General features: G+C 43.6%; 1 protein-coding gene across 1 annotated transcript in view; it reads right to left on the bottom strand.

Moving 5' to 3' along the window:
• Positions 1-21,613, bottom strand: part of hacd2 (3-hydroxyacyl-CoA dehydratase 2) — a 40,526-nt gene that overhangs the window by 11,712 nt on the left and 7,201 nt on the right. Inside the window, exons 2-5 of the mRNA XM_041201381.1 lie at positions 15,316-15,433; positions 12,589-12,607; positions 8,696-8,784; positions 2,623-2,744 (exon numbers count right to left, since the gene is read on the bottom strand). Of these exons, the coding sequence (XP_041057315.1) occupies positions 2,623-2,744; positions 8,696-8,784; positions 12,589-12,607; positions 15,316-15,433 (348 nt within the window). The remainder of the gene's footprint in view (positions 1-2,622; positions 2,745-8,695; positions 8,785-12,588; positions 12,608-15,315; positions 15,434-21,613) is intronic.

Below are 21,613 nucleotides of genomic sequence, written 5' to 3'. Positions count from 1 at the left end.
ACAGTGGTTAATGGTCAATCATTAAAGGCAGCAGACTTCCTTACAACATACAGAAAAGTGGCAAATAGCCAGGAACAAAGCAATAGCACTACCCACCCCCCCCCCCCCCCCCCCCCACACACACACACACACACACACACACACACACACACACACACACACAAATAACTCCTGCCTTACAGCATCGCTTGCTGACGGGAGGCGGATTATGTTCTGTCGATAAGAAATGATGGGGAGATTCCACCCCATTTCACCGCTACTATTTCCATATAAGTTACAGAAGGCTGCAAAGACAAGCATAGAAAACCAAACTGCAAATGCTTGGAAATACACAGCAGGATGTCAGCACATCCTGTGACAAGACAAGACAAAATCCAGGGTGACCTCTCAGGACCTTCCATTGGTGAGGTCTCGCTGAGAGGTCTGCTGTCAGGATTTTAACCCATCTCTCTCTATTAGCTGCTGGCAGGTCTGTGAATTTTCATTAGTTTTGGTCGTTGCTACAGATGGTCACAATTTTACTAGGCAAAAATTAACAGTATTGCTGAAGAGACATGTCTGAGCTTTTCATCCAGCACTCATCAGGACACTTGCAAGAAAACCAATATAAGGTGTAAACAACAATTTATACAGTATGTGAAGAGAGTACCCATACTGTATAAATTGTGGGGAAAACTATTTATACAGTATGAGCACTCTCTTCACGTGCAGTATAAATTGTTCTTTTCACCTTATATTGGTATTCTTGGGAGTGCCCTGATGAGTGCAAGATGAAAAGCTCAGACATGTCTCTTTTTTTCAGCAAAACTCAAGTTCTGTACTACCAAAAATTAACAGTCATGAGATGGACTGGAGAGGGTGGGGGTTAGCGAGGTAGAACTGACACAAATGCCCAGCTACTGAACCTTTCAAATTTTCACCGAATTCCTGTTCTTAGTTTCATCCTGAAATATATGGTACAAACTGTGTGTCAAAAGGCCAGTAAATGCGTGGAATAAAAAAAAGCACTACCCCCTTTCATAAGCTGTGATGAATGTGATTTTAAGAAGGTGCTCTATGAATACAAGTTGTTTCCCCAGTGGAGGGCTCTCTTTATGGGTGTCCTCCCCTTTGCCATCAGGGATCTGGTGTGGAGGGTGTTACATGCGGCAATCCCATGACCACAGGTTGCGCGGGTTCAGGGGGTTCACAGGCTCCCAGGCTGCCCATATTTTCTGCAGCCTTGAGGAGTCTGTGTTCCATGTGTACATAGAGTGGGAGGTTGCACTCCCTTTTCAATTACCTGAGGAACCTATTCCCCAAGATTTGGCTACACTTCAGCCCCACCCTCCTGATCTTTGGCTACCTGGTGTTGTGTGTGTGTGTGTGAGTGGGCAGGGAGGACCACCTCCTTGTAAGCCTGCTTCTGAGCCTGGCTAAGTTGGTCCAGGTAGCAGATGATCGAAGGGATTGTCCAGCCCAACTGTCTGCCCCTCTTCTGTGGCTGGGTGTCCTTTGGAGAGGGAGCATGCTGTGTCCACCGGCATGCTTCAGGCCTTCAGCAACCGGTGGGCACCCATGGGGGCTGGAATGCATCATCCGCCCCCAAAGCAACATTCTTATTTAATTATGAGAGGTTCCTCTAAATTGGTTTAAGTGGCTTTTCTTTATTGGTTAATTTGTTTTTTTCTCATCGGTACTCAAAGAAGAGTATAAATATAATTGTGATCTCCACACAGGTGGAGATTTGGACAGATCCAATACAGCGCAATTCGTTATCAAGCAATCTCAACATCTGAGCCGAACCCCTGCAGGATAGGCGAGCACACTGCAGAGCCAGTGCCTTCACCCAGCCTTCCAATAGTAACTTCAAATGTCACATTTGTAACCAGGTCTGAAAGTCAAGATTTGGTTTAAAGTCTCACATGCGACAACGCCAATACAGACAGTGAACAACTGGTCTCCGCGCTGAACAGCCATCTGTCAAAGCAACAGGAGAACCTGTCGCGATCTCCATACACACACACAATTTTCTGCACTTGTTTTCAGAGCTGCTGGTTGCCCTTATTCCCTCCAAGTGCCATTTACCCGGTGAGAAACTCAACAGTCAGCTGGCTATTTGACTAAAGGGGACCTCACCGCCAGGGTCAGTTCTGTTGTCACCTGATGCCCACTCCCACTGGAGGTCATTGGGCAGTAATCAGGGATGGGGCGAGAGGCAGGGGAGGCAGGGGAGGGAGGGGAGGGAGGGAGGGAAACAGGGGGTCTGAGCTGATGGTTTCTCCCCTCCACTCCCCACTAACAGCACCAGCCATCCTTCCCATTTCCCATCCCCACCACTGTCAGCATCAATCCAGCACCGAGCAGTTTGCTCTGAGATCTTCCTGACTTGTTATCCTGTGGGGTGAACTCACTGGGAGGGTGAAAGCAATGGTAGAAAAGTTATTAAAAAAGAACTGGCAGTTTTCACTTGTCAGTTCAGTTGAGGCTCACAAGCCACATAGGCCTCTCACTCCGCTATACATCTTATAATAATTTGTAAGATGGCGCTCTTCATCTTTATTACTTTACCAACTAAGTTGCACGTTACAGCACGATAGGAATGAGTTACTGAGCCAGGAGCTCTCTTTGGCAGGACGTTACCTGGCCCATTTGATCGCATAGGGCAGGTGGTTCAGGAGGCTGAAGGTGTAGAAGGAATAACGCACAATCTCAGTGAGTGTCCACGCAGCCACGAACAAGAGCACGCTGTCCTCACTCTGTACCTGAGGAGCACAAAAAAGAAAGCGTGAAACAAAAACAGCAGCAGCACCTCAGGCCGAGGCTCAGTGAGGTTCACCGGATCTTCACGTCCCACTTGCACACACTAGGTTCTGTAGTGTAGGGATTACAATTCTGGCCCTGTAATTCATGGCATGAAGCAGCACAGGAGGAGGCCATTCAGCCATTGTGCCCGTGAAAGATCGAATTAGTCCCACTCCCCTTTCTTTCCCCATAGGTTTCCACTTTTCTTTCCCCTGCTTTTCCTTTGGCATTTATCAACATACCTTTTGGTATTTATTATTCACACTTTCAGACCATGCATTCCATATCATAACCCTTTGCATAAAAATTCTAATGGCCCCTCACATTTTTTTAACCAATGATTTAAATCTGTGCCTCGTTACTGACCTTCACACAAAATGGAAAGTTTCTTCTAATTCATTCTTTGAAACTTTCTCAGAATTCAGAGTTCAAATGGTAGGAACGTCACTGGACTAGTATCCAGAAGCCCAGGCTAACGCTCTGCGGGACACGGGTTCAAATCCCACCACAGCAGCTGGTGGAAATTAAATTCAATTAATTAAATTCTGGAATTGAAAGCTAGTCCCAGTGACCGTGACAACCATCATCAATTGTTGAAACCCATTTGGTTTACTAATGTCCTTTAGGGAAGGAAATCTGCCAACTTTACCTAGACTCCACAGAAATATGATTGACTCCAAACTGCCCTCTGGAAGGGCCGAGCAAACCATTCAGTTCAAGGGCAATTAGGGATGGGCAATCAATGCTGGCCTCACCAGTGACACATGCATCCATGAAAGAATAAAAAAACTATGACAATTTGTGAAATCGAGTTCTGGGGAAATATGAAAACTTCCAGAATGTCAAAAGAAAACAGTACTATGGAGAAAGAGGGATGAATTAGATAGGTCCTTCAGGCAGGAGAACCAGCTTCTACTGTGACTCCAGTGATGCACGTCTTTTATCCCTATTCATTTACAGATAATTCACACAAAGTACAAATCATCATGATTACAGCAACTACAACAATTGCAAGATTCAAATACATCAGTACACATGGATTGTTGTAACATGTTTGTATGGGAGGGGGAAGACTTCAAGCATTAGCTTTAAAGCGGAGTCCGGGATAGTGGGGGGGGAGGGAAGGAAGGGAAGTCAGAGAAACATGGACAGAGAGAGGCACATAGAGGCATCAATAGGAAAAAAAAGCTAAAAGGCTGAATCTTCATGTTATTCACTGACATAATTACAGTTAGTTACCACGCACAAGTTTACACATTTACAATGCTGATTCAAAAGGGAGAGCAAAATGGATGAATATTAAGCACAGCACTTGAGATTAACTTACAGCATTAAAAAAAAAAATGGTCAGATATTTAGTATTATATTATCACTAAGAATATCTATCAAAAATAATTTTTTCACTTTAGACTCGAACAAAAATATTTCATCAAGCTGGCTCATTGCTCCATGGGTATTGCACTCCATAAAAGCAGTTTTTGGATTGATCAGATGTACATAACAGGAATTTCTGGCAGGGTGGATTTATATATCATCCTTCACAACGTCAGGATGTTCCAAATTACGTTACAGCCAATTAATTGATTTTTGAAGTGAAGTCACTGTTGTAATAAAGGGAACATGGCAGCCAGTTTGCACTCAGCATTACTCCATAAGCAGCAAGACCTGTTTCATTGATGCTGGTTGTAGAGTAAATATTAGTTATGACACCAAAGACACCCATGATCTTTAAGTAAATAATGCCAAGGGCCCTTTTACTTGAGGAGGCAGGCAGGGCCAGTTTATAGACTCAGAATTTTACAGCAAAGAAAGAGGCCATTCGGCCCATCGTGACCAGGCCAGTCAGAGATCCAAGTACACTAATCCCATTTTCCAGCGCTTGGCCCATAGGCCTGGAGATATGGGAACGTAGGTGAATATCCAAATACATCTTAAATGTTACGAGTGTTTCTGTCTCAACCACCCTTTTAGGCAGTGAGTTCCAGACTCCCACTGCCTTCTGGGTGAAAAATTTTCTCCTCAACTCCCCTCTTAGCCTTCTACCTCTTACCTTAAATCTATATCCCCAGGTTATTGACCCCTCTACTAATGGAAAAAGTACCTTCCTTTTCACCGTATCTATGCCCCTCAATCTCATACCTCTATCAGGTCCCCTGTCAATCATCGCTGCTCCAAGGAAAACAACTCCAGCCTATCCAATCTTTCCTCAAAGCTCAGACCCTCCAGCCCAGGCAGCACCCTGGTAAATCTCCTCTGCACCCTCCCCAGTGCAATCACATCCATCTTATAATATGGTGACCAGAACTGCATGCAGTGCTCCAGTTGTGACCTAACCAGTGTTTTACACTGTTCCAGCATAACCTCCCTGCTCTTGTATTCTATGCCTCGGCTAATAAAGGCAAGTATCCCTTATGTTGTCTTAGCCACCTTATCTACCTGGCCTGCTACCTTCAGGGACCTGTGGATATGCACATCAAAGTCCCTCTGATCTTCAGTACTTTCCAGGGTCCTATCATTCAGTGTAATCCCTTGCCTTGTTAGCCCTCCCCAAGTGCATTACCCCACACTTTTCCGGGTTTAATTCCATTTGTCACTGCTCTACCCACCTGACCAATCCATTGATATCCTCCTGCAGTTTACAGCTATCCTCCTCACTATTTACCACTCTAGCAATTTCCGTGTCATCCATGAACTTCTTGATCATATCCCCTACATTTAAGTCCAAATCATTTACATTCACCACAAATAGCAAGGGCCCCAGCTCTGAAGCCTGTGGAACCCCACTGGAAACAAACTTCCAGTCACAGAAACATCCCTCTACCATCAGAGGCTTCCTGCCTCTCAGCCAATTTTGGATCCAACGTGCCACTTTGCCTTGGATCCCATGGACTCCTTACTTTCTTGGTCAGTCTGCCATGAGGGACCTTATTAAAAGCTTTGCTAAAGTCCATGTAGACCACATCAAATATATCACCTTCAATTAACACTCCAGGTTAATTCCTCAAAAAATTCAATCAAATTTGTCAAACATGACCTTCTCTTAACAAATCCATGCTGACTAACCCTAATTAATCCATGGCTCTCCAATTGCAGATATATTCTGTCCCTCAGAATTCTTTCTAGTAACTTCCCCACCACCGAGGTTAGACTGACTGGCATGTAATGTAATGAAGTAATACGGCCTCGAAACGTTAACTGTATTCCTCTCCGCAGATGCTGTCAGACCTGCTGAGTTTTTCCAGCTATTTTTGTTTTTGTTTCAGATTTCCAGCATCTGCAGTATTTTGCTTTTATCTGGCCTGTAATTTCCTTGTCTATCTCTTCCTCCCTTTTTTAATAATGGAACAACGTTAGCAGTCTTGCAGTCCTCTGGCACCTCACCTGTGGCCAAAAGGGATTTGGAAATTCCTGCCAGGGCCCCTGATATCTTTTCCCTTGCTTCCCTCAACAGCCTGGGATACACCTCATCCAGGCCTGCGGATTTATCCACTTTTAAGGCCATTAAACCCGTTAGTACCTCCTCTCTCTCTTTCTCTGTTAATTTCCTCTAGTTTTTCAGAGTCCTCCACCCTGATGCATCCTTTTCCATTGTGAAGACCAACGTAACGTATTCATTGAGGACTGTACCCACGTCTTCTGGGTCCACACGCTGATTACCTCTATGGTCCCTAATTGGCCCCACTCTTTCCCTAGTTATTCTCTTGTTCTTGATTTAAAAAACCCCTTTAGGTTTTTCTTTATTCCACCCACCAATGCTTTCTTATGCACTCTCTTAGCTTTCCTAATTTTTTTTTTTAAGTTCCCCTCTGCACTTTTTATACTCAAGGGACTGTGTCGTATTGGGCCTTTGGTATCTACCATAAGCTTCTCTTTTTTATCTTAATCCTAACCTTTATGTTCCTTGACATCCAGGGCTCTCGAGACTTGGTTCCCCCCCCACCTTTGTCTTTACGGGAACATATTTGCCCTGTACTCTCACTATTTCCTCCTCGAATGCCTCTCACTGCTCTGACACAGTTTTATCTGGAAGTAGCTGCTCCCATCCACTTGGGCTAAATCGTATCTCATCTTAGTAAAATTAACCTTTCCCCAGTCTAGAACTTTTATTCCCAGCCCAACCTTATCCTTTTCCATAAAGATCCTAAATCTAACCAGGTTATGGTCACTATCTCCAAAATGCTCCCCTACTGATACACCTTCCACCTGCATGGGTTCATTGCTCATTTCCAAATATTAGGTCCAGAACTGGCCCCTCCCTTGTTGGGCTTTCTACCTACTGGCTAAAAGGTTCTCCCGGATGCAAGTTAAGAATGTTGCTCCCCCCTACCTTGCACACTAAAACTATCCCAGTTAATATTTGGGTAGTTAAAATCCCCGACTATTGTTGCCCCATTATTCTTACACTTCTCTGAAATTTGTTACATATTTGATCCTCTATCTCTCCCCCTGACTGTTTGGGGGGGCCTATAGTACTCACCCAACAGTGTGTTTGCCTCTTTTGTGTTTTTTTTTTTACTTCTACCCATATGGCCCCATTTGATGATCCTTCTAAGATATCATCCCTCCTCACTGCTACAATTGATTCCTTGATCAATATTGCAACCTCCCTCCTCTTCTATCCCACTCTCTGTAGTGTCCTAATACCCTGCAACCAGGAATGCTGAGCTGCCAATCCTGCCTTTCTTTTAGCCAAGTGTCAGTCATAGCTACGATATCATACTCCCACGTGCCTATCTGTGCCCTCAGCTCGTCTGCTTTACTCCTCAGGCTCCTTGCATTAAATTATATTTCATTTAGCCTTGCTAAACTTACTTTTTTTTAATCTAGCCCATGTCTCCTCTGCCTTCCAGACTCACTTAGCTTTTTAACTTCTGATTCCATCCCAGCTTCTCAGCCCTCTGAACTACTTTTCAGGATCCCACCCCCCTGCCAATTTAGTTTAAATTGCTCCAACAGCATTAGCAAACCATCTCATGTCTCATCTCAAAGACGGCACCTCTATCAGTACAGCACTCCCTCAGTGCTGCAACGGGAGCATCATCCTAGATTTTGTTTGTGCTCATGTCTCTGGATTGGGAATCATAACTTTCTGATTCAGAGGCCAAATAGCTGCCCATTGAGCCACGACTGACACCTCAATAAACGTGGCACTGGCAGCACCATTCACATCCCAACACCAATTATTTTATTTCTTTACTTTAATGACTGCACAGCAATACTTCCAGCTACTAACTAACTCCTGTTAACTCTTTTCACAAGAGTTCTTACTGTTCCAATGACAAGGCTGGTGAATGCACTGTCCCATGTTAGACTGGGGCAGATGCACAAGGAAGCACCCATATTCAGAGTCTTACCTGTTAACTGGTAAAGCAAAAGAGATGCTACAACTGAGCTCAATATCCTTGGGGTAAGAGGAGGAGATGGGGTGGGGATGGGAAGAAAGGGGGATATCTGGCGAAGATCTCTGCTACTGATCACTATCAACTGATTCGAAAGCAAAAATCCAGAGGAAATTGGACAAATACGTAAGAGGGAACAATTTTATGGGGCAATGGGAAATGACCAGAGTATATCTAACTAGATAGGTCTAAAAAGCTGGCACATGCACCATGGGCCGAATGGCCTCCTTCTGTGCCATAACATTCTATGTTCAAGTGACACACCCACCTATGCGATCGGAGAGTTCTTGTACCTGTTGTCACACAGGATTGAGCTTCATTGTGATTGGTTCCATGGTAGATTAGGATGTCAGAATAATGTAGGTTAAGGCTGGCCGCTTGAATGACACACTATGTAACGTCCTCTCTTAGGAAGGTGTCAGTGAACAGGGTGGAGGTGTACCCCTCAATATAAACAGGGGAGTTACTGAAACACACGCTGATTCGATCACTGCCCCTCGTTTCCCTCTTACCTGTTTCACACTGTGTGTAACTGCCCAGGTCAAGAACACCCGTGACATCACCTGGAACCCAGTCAGGACCACAGAAGATGGAACGATTCCTGTAAAAAAACAACTTACATTTATATAGTCCCTTTAACATAGCGAAGTGTTCCAAGCTGCTTCACAGGAGCAAATTAAAACAATTTTGGACCGAACCAGGTACCAGGGCAGCTGATCAAAAGCCTGATCAAAGAAGTAGGTTTTAAAGGAGCGAATTGAAAGGTGATAGGAGGTGGAGAGGTTTAGGGCTGAGCTAGCTGAAGGCACTGCTGCCAATCATACAATTGTTGGATTTCCTCCGAATAACAGACAGAGGTGTCCCAGTTCTTGGGCACCATCCTTCCCATTCAATGTTGGGCGCTTAGTTCCCATGCAGGAGGGGTTATAGCCCACATAGTGAAATTGTACTTAGAAGTCGAAGCAGACCAACTCTCCTTCACCTATGGTCCACAACAGACATGCTACACCAGGAACGCAACCCAATAGATACATGAATTGGGTTGGGTGCAGCTCTCTAACAAGTAAATGTTATTAGAAAGCAGTTCCCATAGAACAAGTGTAAAGGACCACGTAAAAAGATAAATACTGATATATCCAGTCATTTGCTTTCACCCTGTGAGGAAGTGCCTTCCATTATTTGAAAAGCATCTACATTGGTTAAAGTCACATGCTCAGCATGTGGGAAAAAGTTTAGACACAGACCTTAGCAATCTTCCAAAGAGTGACCCCTGAACAAGAAATTGATTCTATGCCTCCAGTCTAAACCACAGAAGTGATATAGCATATAAGGAGGCCATTTCACCCATCGTTCCAGCGCCAGCTCTTTGGTAGAATTATGTAGCTAGCTCAGTTTTCCCCATCGCTCTGCAAGTTTTTCTCCTTCAAGTATTTATCCAATTCCCTTTGAAATTTATTTTTGAATCTGCTTCCACCAACTTTTCAGGCCGTGCATTCCAGATCACAATGGCTCGCTGCGTTAAAAAAAAATCTCATCTACCATCTGGTTCTTTTGCCAACCTCTGTGGGCCATTTTGGTGCGTAGCATGGAGTAAAGAATTCTGGTTTAGGATTCATCTAGCAATGCAGATAACAGTGCCAACAGCAGCCTTTCCAGATCTGTAGCCTTAAAGTTCCATGATCAAAGTTAGTGCACAAGAGATTTAAGTACAGTTATGACTGGAGTTGATAGTTCTCGGGAGGCTGTATGTTAATAAGTAACACTGTTGTAAAGCATCAACTTTAATAATTTTAAAAAGAGCATTTTATATAATAAACAGCGGACACAGATTGAATACAATAGGCAAAAAATCCAGAGGGGAGATGAGGGGAACTTTTCAGCTGTGTATAAACACCAAGTCTTGGGGTGTAGGTTCTACTAACGTCAGAACTGGGTGGAGGAAGTGGACCTAGACCCACTCGCTGTTTTGTTCCATTTTCAGACAGTACTTACTTATTCAATAGCCGCACCAATACTACAGCTGTAATGTAATTCCACGATAAATTTAAGCCCTGCAACAACACAAAAGCTAAATACTGCAGATGCTGGAAATCTGAAATAAAAACTGAAAATGCTGGAAATACTCAGGTCAAGCAGCACCTGTGGAGAGAGAAACTGAGTTAATGTTTCGGGTCGATGACCTTTCATCAGCACCTGAGTTTTGACGAAAGGTCATCAGCCTAAAATTTAAGCCCTGATTTGATCCTGAACTCCAAGGAAGTAGGGGCCAAAAGCCTCAGGTCATAGATAACAGTTTTGAAGCTTTAACACCGAGTGGTTCAGGAGTGTGAACTCAAGAATAAAAATGCAAGAGAATTAAATGTGAAGATCTCACAGTGAAGGAACTCACAGCAATTGGGTTTAACTTCACACGTTATTTGTGAATCTTCATTCCAAGCATTTTCTACTTGTGAATTTTAGCATTTGTCAAGGTGTGGGATATCGATGCAGGGAGTTAAATGCTTTCCAACGTTAGCGTGCAGTCTGAGCATCATCCACTCCCAGATCAGTTATATCAAAACAAAAACAGAATTACCTGGAAAAACTCAGCAGGTCTGGCAGCTTCGGCGGAAAAGAAAAAAGTTGATGTTTCGAGTCCTCATGACCCTTCAACAGAACTGAGTGAATATTAGGAGAGGGGTGAAATATAAGCTGGTTTAAGGTGGAGGTGGGGAGGGGTGTTGGTTGTAGGGACAAGCAAGCAGTGATAGGAGCAGATAATCAAAAGATGTCACAGACAAAAGAACAAAGAGGTGTTGAAGATGGTGATATTATCTAAACGAATGTGGTAATTAAGAATGGATGGCAGGACACTCAAGGTACAGCTCTAGTGGGGGTGGGGTGGAAAACACTTAAGGTACAGCTGTGTCCTGCCATCCATTCTTAATTAGCACATTAGCCCCCCCCACTTCTCTTTCCCACACCCCCCCTCCCCCCCACACCTTAAACCAGCTTATATTTCACCCCTCTCCTAATATTCACTCAGTTCTGTTGAAGGGTCATGAGGACTAGAAACGTCAACTCTTTTCTTCTCCGTGATGCTGCCAGACCTGCTGAGTTTTTCCAGGTAATTCTGTTTTTGTTTTGGATTTCCGGCATCTGCAGTTTTTTGTTTTTATCTCAGCTATATCAAAGCCTGATGTGGGGTCAAACCTCTGCCCTAACAATGTACCCCAGCCGTAACCTCTGCTGCCGTAGTATCACCTTGTGTTTCCAGTATTTGTCACCCCGTAGCCTCAGAGCTGGCGTGAAAATTCAAAAGATAATCTCATCCCCATCCTCATGGAACTTGGTTAAGAAGATCCAAAATTCAGTTCACTAAAACTCAGACAGAGGCCAGGATCTTTAGGTCAGTGAGCAGGGGGCAGGGCCCGCTCGCTGACACGTAGAATGACACAATGACACGGCATGACTTCGGGCAGAACTCCCCACATCACCCTGCGTCATTTCAATTTTCAGGTCGGTGAGGGGGGTGCAGCCGAATCAGCTGTACGCCCGCCGACCTGTCAACGGCCAACTGAAGCCATTTAAAAAGTAATTTAAATAATTAATGGACCTGCCCATCCAACCTTAAGGTTGGCGGGCAGGCCGGGAGCCCTGGCGGGCTTCAGAAAAAGCACGGAACCTTATCCATGGGCAGGATGAGGTTTCATGAGGGTTTTTAAAAATTTACTAAAGGTTTGATTAAAAGTTATGGACATGTCTCAACTCATGACAGTGTCACATGAGAGGACGTCAGGGAAATTTTATTTTTGCCCCTTCATTTTTAAATTTGCTGCCGAACTCCCTGAGGCAGCACTTAGCCTCAGGGAGATGAGCGCACTCTCGGCTGAGGGGATCCCCCCCTTCCCCGCACAGGGAGCGCACAGCTGGGTGGGCCTTAATTGGGGTGTGCCTGCTCCTGAACTTCTCCCCGACAGGGGTGAAAATTCTTCCCAGTGTCTCTATCGCGTTACCCTGCATGGGAGAAAAGTGTGAGTTAAGCCACTGCACCATGTGGCGTTGACTCCTCTGTTTCTTACTCTGGGAGTACAACTTTAAAACGGTTGATTTCGATTTCAAATTGGCATATTGTGGGGAATAAGAGTCACAATACCAGTGAGATCCACCAGTGATTAGACAAACCTGGCCACTTCGGTTAAGTAACTAAACCATGGTTGTTTTTTCAAAAATACAGCAGATCGCACTTGGTATAGCTCACTGGAGTAGAGGTACACCTTTTTACAAATAAGGTCTTATTGATATGCAATAGGAAAATGTTAAAGGAAGAGCCTCCAGCACATAAAATTCTTAATGTTTTATTATGGAAGTTTTTTTCAAAGTGAAACGATTACCTTGTTCTTGGGGAACAGAGGTGCATACATACCTACAGCACAATGAAGGATCTGAAAGAAATGGAAGAGACAAATATTTAGTTGTGTGGTCCCACTCTTTCAGCCATTTTCTAAACTGAATTATAGAATGCACAGGACTGAAAGGTGCTGAGTGACAAAACATCACATTCACAAAATCATCCATACCGTACCCCCATTCACTAAAATCACTATTACCACAAAAGCAATTGATAAAATATTGAAATGCCAAAATACTTTGGAGATACTTGGCAAAAAAAAATCTTCAAATGTAGATAGAAAAAAAAACGTGCATTTATACACAACCTCAGAACATTGAAACATATAAGATCCTGAGGGGTCTTGGCAGGGTGGATGTGGGGAGGATGGGCTCGTGAGTCTTTGGAACTCTTCCTGAAAAGGTGGTGGAAGCAGAGTCTTGGACTAATGACCAGAGACTCATGTTCAAAATCCCATTAGCTATGGAAATTAAATAAATTTGGAATACAAAGCTAGGATCAATAAAGATGACCATGAAGCTACCAGACTGTTGTAAAAACCCATCTGGTTCACTAATGTCCTTTAAAGAAGAATATCTGCCATTAATATCTGGTCTGGTCTATATGTGGCTCCAGATCCACAGCAATGTGGTTAACTCTTAAGTGTTCTCTGAAATGGCCTAGCAAGCCACTCAGTTGTACCCAAGGGGGTAGTTCACCACCACCTCCACGGCAACTTGGGATGGGCCATGCCAGCGAATCCCACATCCTGTGAATGAATTAAAAACAAGGTTGCCAATTCAAGCTCCCCCTCAGCCAGTTTCATCCACGTCTGCATCACACACAATCCATGCTGCTCTGAAACAGCAACAAGAAGGGGGCCACAGGCTTGACTCATGACAATCTTCTGCTCTTCCGCATGGAGATTCTTGTGATCTTTGTCGTCCTCCCAGCAGAGATCAGGACCCTGTTGTGTTAACAGGCACACTTATCCCCATTCCATGGCACATTAGTGTCTTTTAGTACATTCCCTTTGGCTTCAGCAGACAGTTTCCTGCCCACACCACCCCCAGCCCCAAGTCAGAAAATTGTGAGTTCAAGACCCACGCTTCAGACCAATCACATAATCCAGAATGACATTTGAATGCAATGCTGAGGGAATGCTACATTGTTGGGAGGTGCCACCTTTTGGTTGAGACTTCAAACTCATCTGCCTGTGGACCCAGCTGGGCATACAAGGTCTCATGGCACTATTCAGAGAAGGACTGGAGGGATTGCTAAATGTCCTGGCCAATATTTATCCCTTAACTAATACCAGAAACATTAAAACAAAAGCAAAATATTGCAGACCCTGGAAGTTTGAAATAAAAACAAAAAACGGTGGGAGCTTCTGTAGAGAAAAAAAAAGTTAATGATTCAGTTCTGATGAAAGGTCATCAACCCGAAACGTTAACTCAATTTCTCTCTTCACAGATTCTACCTGAATTTTTTTCTGCATTTAAAAACAAAAATCACAAAAATTATATGATCACTTTTCTTACAGTTGATTGTGGGACCGTGTGTGCCAAATCGAGCTACAATGTTTCCTACTCAACAAAAATTACTACACAAATGATTGCTTTGCAGGACTGACTGACTGGATTGCTCTGGTCTGGGTTTGATGGACCAAATGGCTTCCTTCTGTGCTGAAATGACCCTATGACCTTCATTCAGTCCACAAGCGTGACCCTGAGCTTCTGGTTGCTTGTCATTTTAATTCTCCACCCCGCTCGCACTCTGGCCTCTCTTCCCTTGGTCTTCTACATCATTCCAATCAAGTTCAGCGGAAGCTCAAAGAACTGCACTTTGTCCTTCAATAAGACTCCTTACAGCTTTCTGCACTCAAACAATGCATTCGAAAATTTCAGATCCTAACAACTCTTCCAATTTTTCAGACAGCTGGTACTAATAATGACTCTGCAGTTCGTTTAAAGTTACTCGTGCCTTCTAGCCCATCACAGACCTTTCCTCTTGTCCTTTTCTCTGCAATGTTCACTTAAAATATGTTATATCTGCAACGTTTTCCAGTTCTGATGAAGGGTTACAGAGCTAAAACTTTAACTGTTTTTCTCTTTCTCCGCAGATGCTGCCTGATCTGCTAAGTGAACAGTAAGTGCTGGGAGTACTTCATTGGCTAGTAAGCACTTTATGTTCCAAGGTTGCGAAAGGTGCTATCGGAATACAAGTTTGTCCTCTAATTGCCGATTGTTATGCTATCAGCAAATACAATTCTGATGGAAAGCACTCACAAAGCCAGGCTTCCCCATTTCATACTAAATCATACCTCACCAGATAGTCCCATCAGCAAACAACTATTCTTACCCAAAGCACCATCTGCAAGCTTCCCCCATGGTCCCAATATAGCCAAAGTCCCCCTAACCAGCAAAGCTTCAGTACTTGCTGGAGAAAGCCTCATTTTTGATTTGAGATGAATCAGAGAGAAAGAAAAAAAATCACTGTCAAATATAAGCAATAGACAGTTCCTGTGCCATCCGATAAAGGGTAGAAATGTTACACGATCTCCAAAAGTTCCAAGGTAGATGCACAGGACTGCTAATGTGTCTGCAGAGGGCAGCACCAATACATGGTGGCAAGCTGCTCCAGCACCATCAGTGGTGTTACAACTGCTATCAGCAGCCACGTAAAACAAATGTTGCAAATATGTTTATGACATGTTGCCAAGGAGATCCCAGCAGAGTAAACGAGACCATCGGCACTACTCACCTCCAGCAATGCCCCCGTCTGGAAGAACTTCAATGGTTTCTCAATGGAATAATAGAGGCCGTGGTATGTGCCCCTTGCCAAGCCAGCTCGAATCAGACCCACTGCGATGACAAGCCATCTGGAAAAACAATAGAACATTTGTTAGATAGGCACTGTATTGCAGCATTAATCAGCTCGGCAACACCATCAGGGGCTCCAAGCTGCTAAATGCACAGTGAGGCTGTCCCACCCCACTTTATTCCCCCCCAACTTGCCTTAGTCTCAGAGTAGCACCTCCTATTGGGACAGTGTTACATTCACCTTACCCACACCAGATGTTGCTCTTTGTCACTGACTCCCAACAGTTTCACAGCTGGTTCACCACCAGCAACTTGCATTCATTCAGCATCTTTGAAACTATGAACCGTTTTCAGCTGCTGCACAGGAACATTATCAGACTAAAATTCACACACACAGCCAAAGGAGGAGGAATATTTGGACAGGTGTCCAAAAGTTCTCAAACAGGTAGGTTTTAAAGGAGGAGGGTGCGACACAGTGGGTAGGTAGTGGACTGGGAACAAAGATAAGTCAGTGAGTACAGGCGAATGGTATTGAGTGCGAGTTAGTATATGGGCTGCAGAGGTTAGGTTTCACACTTGTGGAGTCAGGGTTGATGTTCTGTGAATGTTAAACCTCCTCACTGGTTGACTGGTTGATCTCATTCACGGGGAGGAATTGGTGAATGAATAGAGCTCCATGTTATTGGAATTACATCGTCTTACTGCATCGCAATGTCAGAATGCAACAGAATCAGGGTCATCCAGAGGGTGGGAGTGAGGCAGCCCCAATCATAGATGGAGAGACACAAGGCCGACCTTGTGACAAAAAGAGCAAGTAATGTCTATAGCTGAAGGGATTAAACAAGGAATAACTCTTTGGGGAGCTGTTTCAGGTAACGCAGTCCTCTTCAGGTACAGAAAAACATCAAAAAGGCTAATGAAATTCTGGCCTTGATATGAGGAGGAATAGAACACAGGGGTGGAGAAGTCATGCTTCAGGTATATAAAGCCCTGGATAGACCACACCTGGAGTTATTGTGAGCAGCTGGGCATCACACCTTAGGGAGGATATATTGGCCTTGGAAGGGGTGCTGTGTAGATTTACCAGAATGATACCTGAAGTGTTAAGCCAAGATAGATGTTACACAAACTAGGGTCGAATGCCCTGTAATTTAGAAGGTTATGGGATGATTTGATCCAAGTTTTCAAGAGCTAGGGGAACTGATAGATTGGGAGAAACGATCCTATTTCCACTGGTTGGGCAGTTTAAGACTGGGGGTAGGGGAGGCAGGGGACATAGTTTAAAAAACAGAGTCAGGCCTTTCTGGGGTGCAATTAGGGACTACTTCACACAAAGGTGATAAGAGTTTGGTGCAGTCTTCCACAAAAGGCAATCATTGCTAGATCAATTGTTAATTTTAAAACTGAGATTGATAGATTTTTGTTAATCCAAGAGCACAGAATTGTTACAGTGCAGGAGGCCATTTGGCCCATTGTGCCTGGACCAGCTCTCCTAATGAGCAATTCACTTAGTACTACTTCTCCTGGTAACCCTGCACATTGTTACCTGAAAAGCAAGAGTCTAATTCTCTTTTGAATGCTTCAATTGAACCTCTCTCCACCACACTCTCAGGCAGTGCATTCCAGACCTAACCACTTGTTGCATAATAAAAATTTTTCCTTATATCACTTTTGCTTCCTTTACAAATTACTTTAAATCTCTGCCCTCCTGTCCTCAATCCTTACATGAGTGGGAACAGTTTTATCCTTTCTACTATGGCCAGAAAAGATGTTAGAGGAGATGGGGTGAAGGCTGGTACATGGAGTTAGGTCATAGGTCAGCCATGATCTCATTAAATAGCAGAACAGACTGGAGGGTTGATGGCCTCCTCCTGTTCCTACGTCCTGTCAGAGGGCAACAGACCAGTTAGCTGACCTCAGTGAGGGCAGAGGTGGGGTGCACTTCGCCTTGGCACTGAAAAGGCTCCCAACTCCTGGGGCGGGATTTTCTGCACGTGCCGGCCGCTGTAATCTTCCAGTCCTGCCGCAAGTCAATGGACTTCTGGCTGGGGCACTGCCTCGCCTGCGACGGGTCCCACCCACAATGGGGCTGGAAAATCCTGGCCCTGAACACTATCCACCACCCACTACTAGAATGTTTGGTGTGAGCAGTTCGAGAAAAGGCATCACCCCGCTCGCCAATCCTGTGATTTTTTCCAGAATCTAAGGATCCTTGGAAGATTACTACCAGTGCACCCACCATCTCTTAGCTATTTACTTTAATATCCTAGGATGCAACCTATCAAGTCCAGAGGACTTATTGGCCTATAGCCCCATTAGTTTCCCTAGTATTTTTTCCTCTAGTGATAGTTGTCATATTTATTACCGCCCCCTCCCCCTTTTGCCTCTTGATTATTTAGTATTTTTAGAATGCTATTAGTATCTTCTACTGTGAAGGCGGAAGCAAAGTATTAATTCAAATCCTTTGTCATTTCCTGGTTCCCCATTATTATATCCCCAGCTTCATTCTCTAAGGAGTCAAGTTCACTTTGGCCTCTCTCTTCCTCCTCATATATTTAAAGAAGCTCTTGCTGTCAATGTTTATATTACTTGCTAGTTCACCCTCAGTTTAGTTTCTCCCTGTATTATTTTTTGGTCATTTTTGTTGGTTTTTAAAAAACTTTCCCAACCCTCCGGCTTACCACTAATCTTTGCCCCATTGTATGTTTTTTCTTTCAATTTGATACTGTTCTTAACTTCCTTGTTTAACTATGGTTGGTTTATGCACTTACTTGAATCCTTCTTCCTCACTGGGATATATCTTTGTTGAGAGTCATGAACTATTTTCTTAAACGTCTGCCATTGTTCATCAATCGTCTTTTCTGTTAAACTACTTTCCCTCCACTCCAGCCAACTCTGCCCTCATTCCATTGTAAATACCCTTTTTTAAGTTTAGCACAGTTGTTTCCAACCCAAGTTTTTCACTCTCAAACTGAATGCTAAATTCCAACATATTATGGTCACTGTTTCCTAGGGGATTCTTTACTCTGACATCATTTATTAAACCTGCCTCATTACAAATTACCAAATCCAAAATAGCCTGAACCCTGGTTGGATTCACAACATACTGTTCTAAGAAACTGGCCCAAATGCACTATGAATTCTTGCTCTACCTCTGCCAATCTGATTTTCCCAATCTACATGAAAATTAAAGTCACCCATGATTAACACACTGCCTTTTTTTACATGCCTTCATTATTTCCTGATTTATTCTGTCCTACAGTATAGCTGTCAGGGGGCCTATAGTCTACTCCCACCAGTGCCTTCTTCCCCTTGTTATCTCTTATCTTCACATATGGATTCTACATTTCCCATTCAAAAATCCTTTCTTGCTATCTTACTTATTCCATCCCATACTAACAAAGCTACCCCATCACCCTTTCCTTTTTGCCTGTTCTTTCCAAAAATCATATACCCCTGAATATTTAGCTTCCAGCTTTTATCTCCTTATAGCCATTACGGAGACGTGGTTACAAGATCATACCCATTAACCTCTATTTGTGTCATTAAATCATTTATTTTGTTCTGAATACCACGTGCATTTAAATAAAGGCCATTAATTTTGCCTTTTGACCATTTTTCCCCCCCTTTGACCCTATTTGCTGCCTTTTTAAAAAAACGTTTGTACACTCTGTCCCTTTCTGTCACACTCTAGGTATCTAAATAGCTGCCCTACAAGGCTGCCAAATCCTTTTGCATTATAAGCCTCCGTATCCCCTTTTCAGAGCCTCCACCACTCTATTTAGTTTAAAGCCCTCTCTATAGCCCTGGTTAATCAGTTCGCCAGGACACTGGTCCCAGCATGGTTCAAGTGGAACAGCCCCCTTCTACCCCAGTACTGGTGCCAATGCCCCATGAACTGAAACCCATTCCTCCCACACCAATCTTAGAACCACACATGTAACTCCTTGACTTTATTTACCCAATGCCAGTTTGCCCGTGGCTCAGGTAACAATAATGAGATTATTACCTTGGAGGTTCTGCTTTTTAGTTTAGCTCTTAACTGTTCAAATTCTTTTCAGCAGAACCTCCTTTCTGGTCCTATCAATGTCATTGGTACCAACATGGGTGACGACAACGGGATCCCTCCCCTCTCACTCCAAGTTCCTCTCCAGCCCTGAGAAGTCCTTAATCCTGGCACTGGGCAGGCAACACACTGAGAAGTGCTGTGGTGACAAAACATTCCTCCTCTAGTGCTATTAACAATTATTTTTAATCTGTGACCTATGGTTACTGACCCATTTTCCAGAGGAAACAGTTTCTTCCTGCTTGCTTTATCAAAATCTCATACTTTTTGAAAACCTCTTAATTTACCCCTTAACCTTCTCTGTTCCAAGGAGAAAAAAATCCCAGCTTCTCCAATCTCTCTACATAACTGAAGTCCCTCGTCCCTGGTATCATCCTGTAAACGCCGCCTGCACCCTCTCCAAGGCTTTGACTCCTTCCTAAAGTGTGGTGTCCAGAATTGTACACAATACTCCAGCTGAGACCTAACCAGAGATTTATAAATGTTTAGCATGATTTCCTTGTTTTTGACCTCTGTGAACAGAGCTAAAAATCCCAAAAGCTTTGTTTACCACCTTGTCAACTTGCGCTGCCACCTTCAAAGGCTTGTAGATATTTATGCTTTCACCCATTGGTCAAAGAGGAATTTTTTTTTTTAAGGAGCGTTTTAGAGGAGAGCGAGGTGGAGGTGAACTTTAGGCAGGGAATTGCAGAACTTCGGGCCTAGACAGTTGAAGGCACAGCTGCCAATGGTGGTTTAAAAATCAGGGATGCACAACAGGCCAGTTTTGGAGACAGGGGTCTTAGCGGTTTGGCGGAGATAACAGAAATGGAGGTGGCAGGGGCGCAGCATTGAGATCATGGAGGGATCTGAAAATAAAGATGATAATTTTAAAATTGAGTCATCGCTGCTCTGGAACCAATGCAGGTTGTGACTTTAGTTATTACACACCTTCTAACTCGCTTCTAATTGATAAGATCGCTCAGCAGGCAGAATCTTCTTTGTCCCAGTACAGGTTGATGAGGTGCATAGATTAATAATTCCAACAGGCCCAAGATCTGATTCACTGTGAGATCAGCACTCCAACTTTGCGTCTCCACCACCAAACCCCCTCCCCACACGCCACCTCCAAAGACCCTTGATCTTCTGGTCATCCTATGGTCTCTCTTCAGCAATATTCAAGTTCTGTACTACCAAGCAACTGCTTAAACACACAGACTTGCCAACGGACATAGCTGGACACTGGATAGGTGCAGGACCACCACCATCCCACTTCATCCAGGATAATTTTCCATCTCTTTACTCCAGGGAAACAGAAGCCTATTATAGCATTGCTACCATCATTGCTGATATCGACCAACTCAGCACCAAATGGGCAAACATCCAGTTCATTCTCACTTTAGTTAATCACCAGCAATCTTACATTGTACATCGACAATTTTTGAATTACTGGTAGATGTATTATTGTGATGCTCACAGTAAATAAGATAGGAACATTTAGCCTTTCAATGAGGTCATCAACCTAACTCCAAATAGCTGCCTTTAAATTAAAATTTATCATCTCAGATTTAAAATTTACAATTGACCTCACATCAGTTGCCATTTGAGGAAGAGAGTTTCAAACTACTACCACCCTGTGGTGTGTGACAGAATTTTTCTGTCAAAAAGTCAGGCTCTAATTTTTAGATTATTTCCCCTAGACCTAGACCCAACCAACAGACCATTTCTCTGTGCTCAGTTCTCCTTAATAGCTCAAAAACTTGAATCAAATCACTCAACTTTGTAAATTTCAAAGAATACAGCTCTAGTTTGTGTAATTCCTCTTTGTAATTTAAGCCTTGACACCCTGATATTATTCTGTCAAATCTATGCTCACTCACTCCAGGTCAATATATCCCTCTTAAGGTGTAGTGTCCCAAACTGCTCACGGTAACTCTAGGTGTGGTCTGACCAAGGTTTTGTATAGCTGAAGCATGACTTCTACCCTCTTGTTGTTGTAACATACCTTATGTTAAGGGATAGCAGCATGGCACCACTAGATAGGAACTGCATCATGTAAACCAGCCTCAGTTTCACTTGGACCTGAGGACAGAACACAGCCCTGCTGCTGATGTCTTCAAACTTTCTACCATTGTTTGGCTGTTCTTATGTCCCGAGTCTAAATAAATGAACCCACAAAGTGTTTACACAATCC

The sequence above is a fragment of the Carcharodon carcharias genome, chromosome 12, assembly GCF_017639515.1.
Source record: "Carcharodon carcharias isolate sCarCar2 chromosome 12, sCarCar2.pri, whole genome shotgun sequence".
In the NCBI taxonomy this organism is placed as follows: Eukaryota; Metazoa; Chordata; class Chondrichthyes; order Lamniformes; family Lamnidae; genus Carcharodon; species Carcharodon carcharias.
The sequence above is the reverse complement of the archived record's forward strand: the minus strand, read 5'-3'. Positions and strand labels throughout refer to the sequence as shown.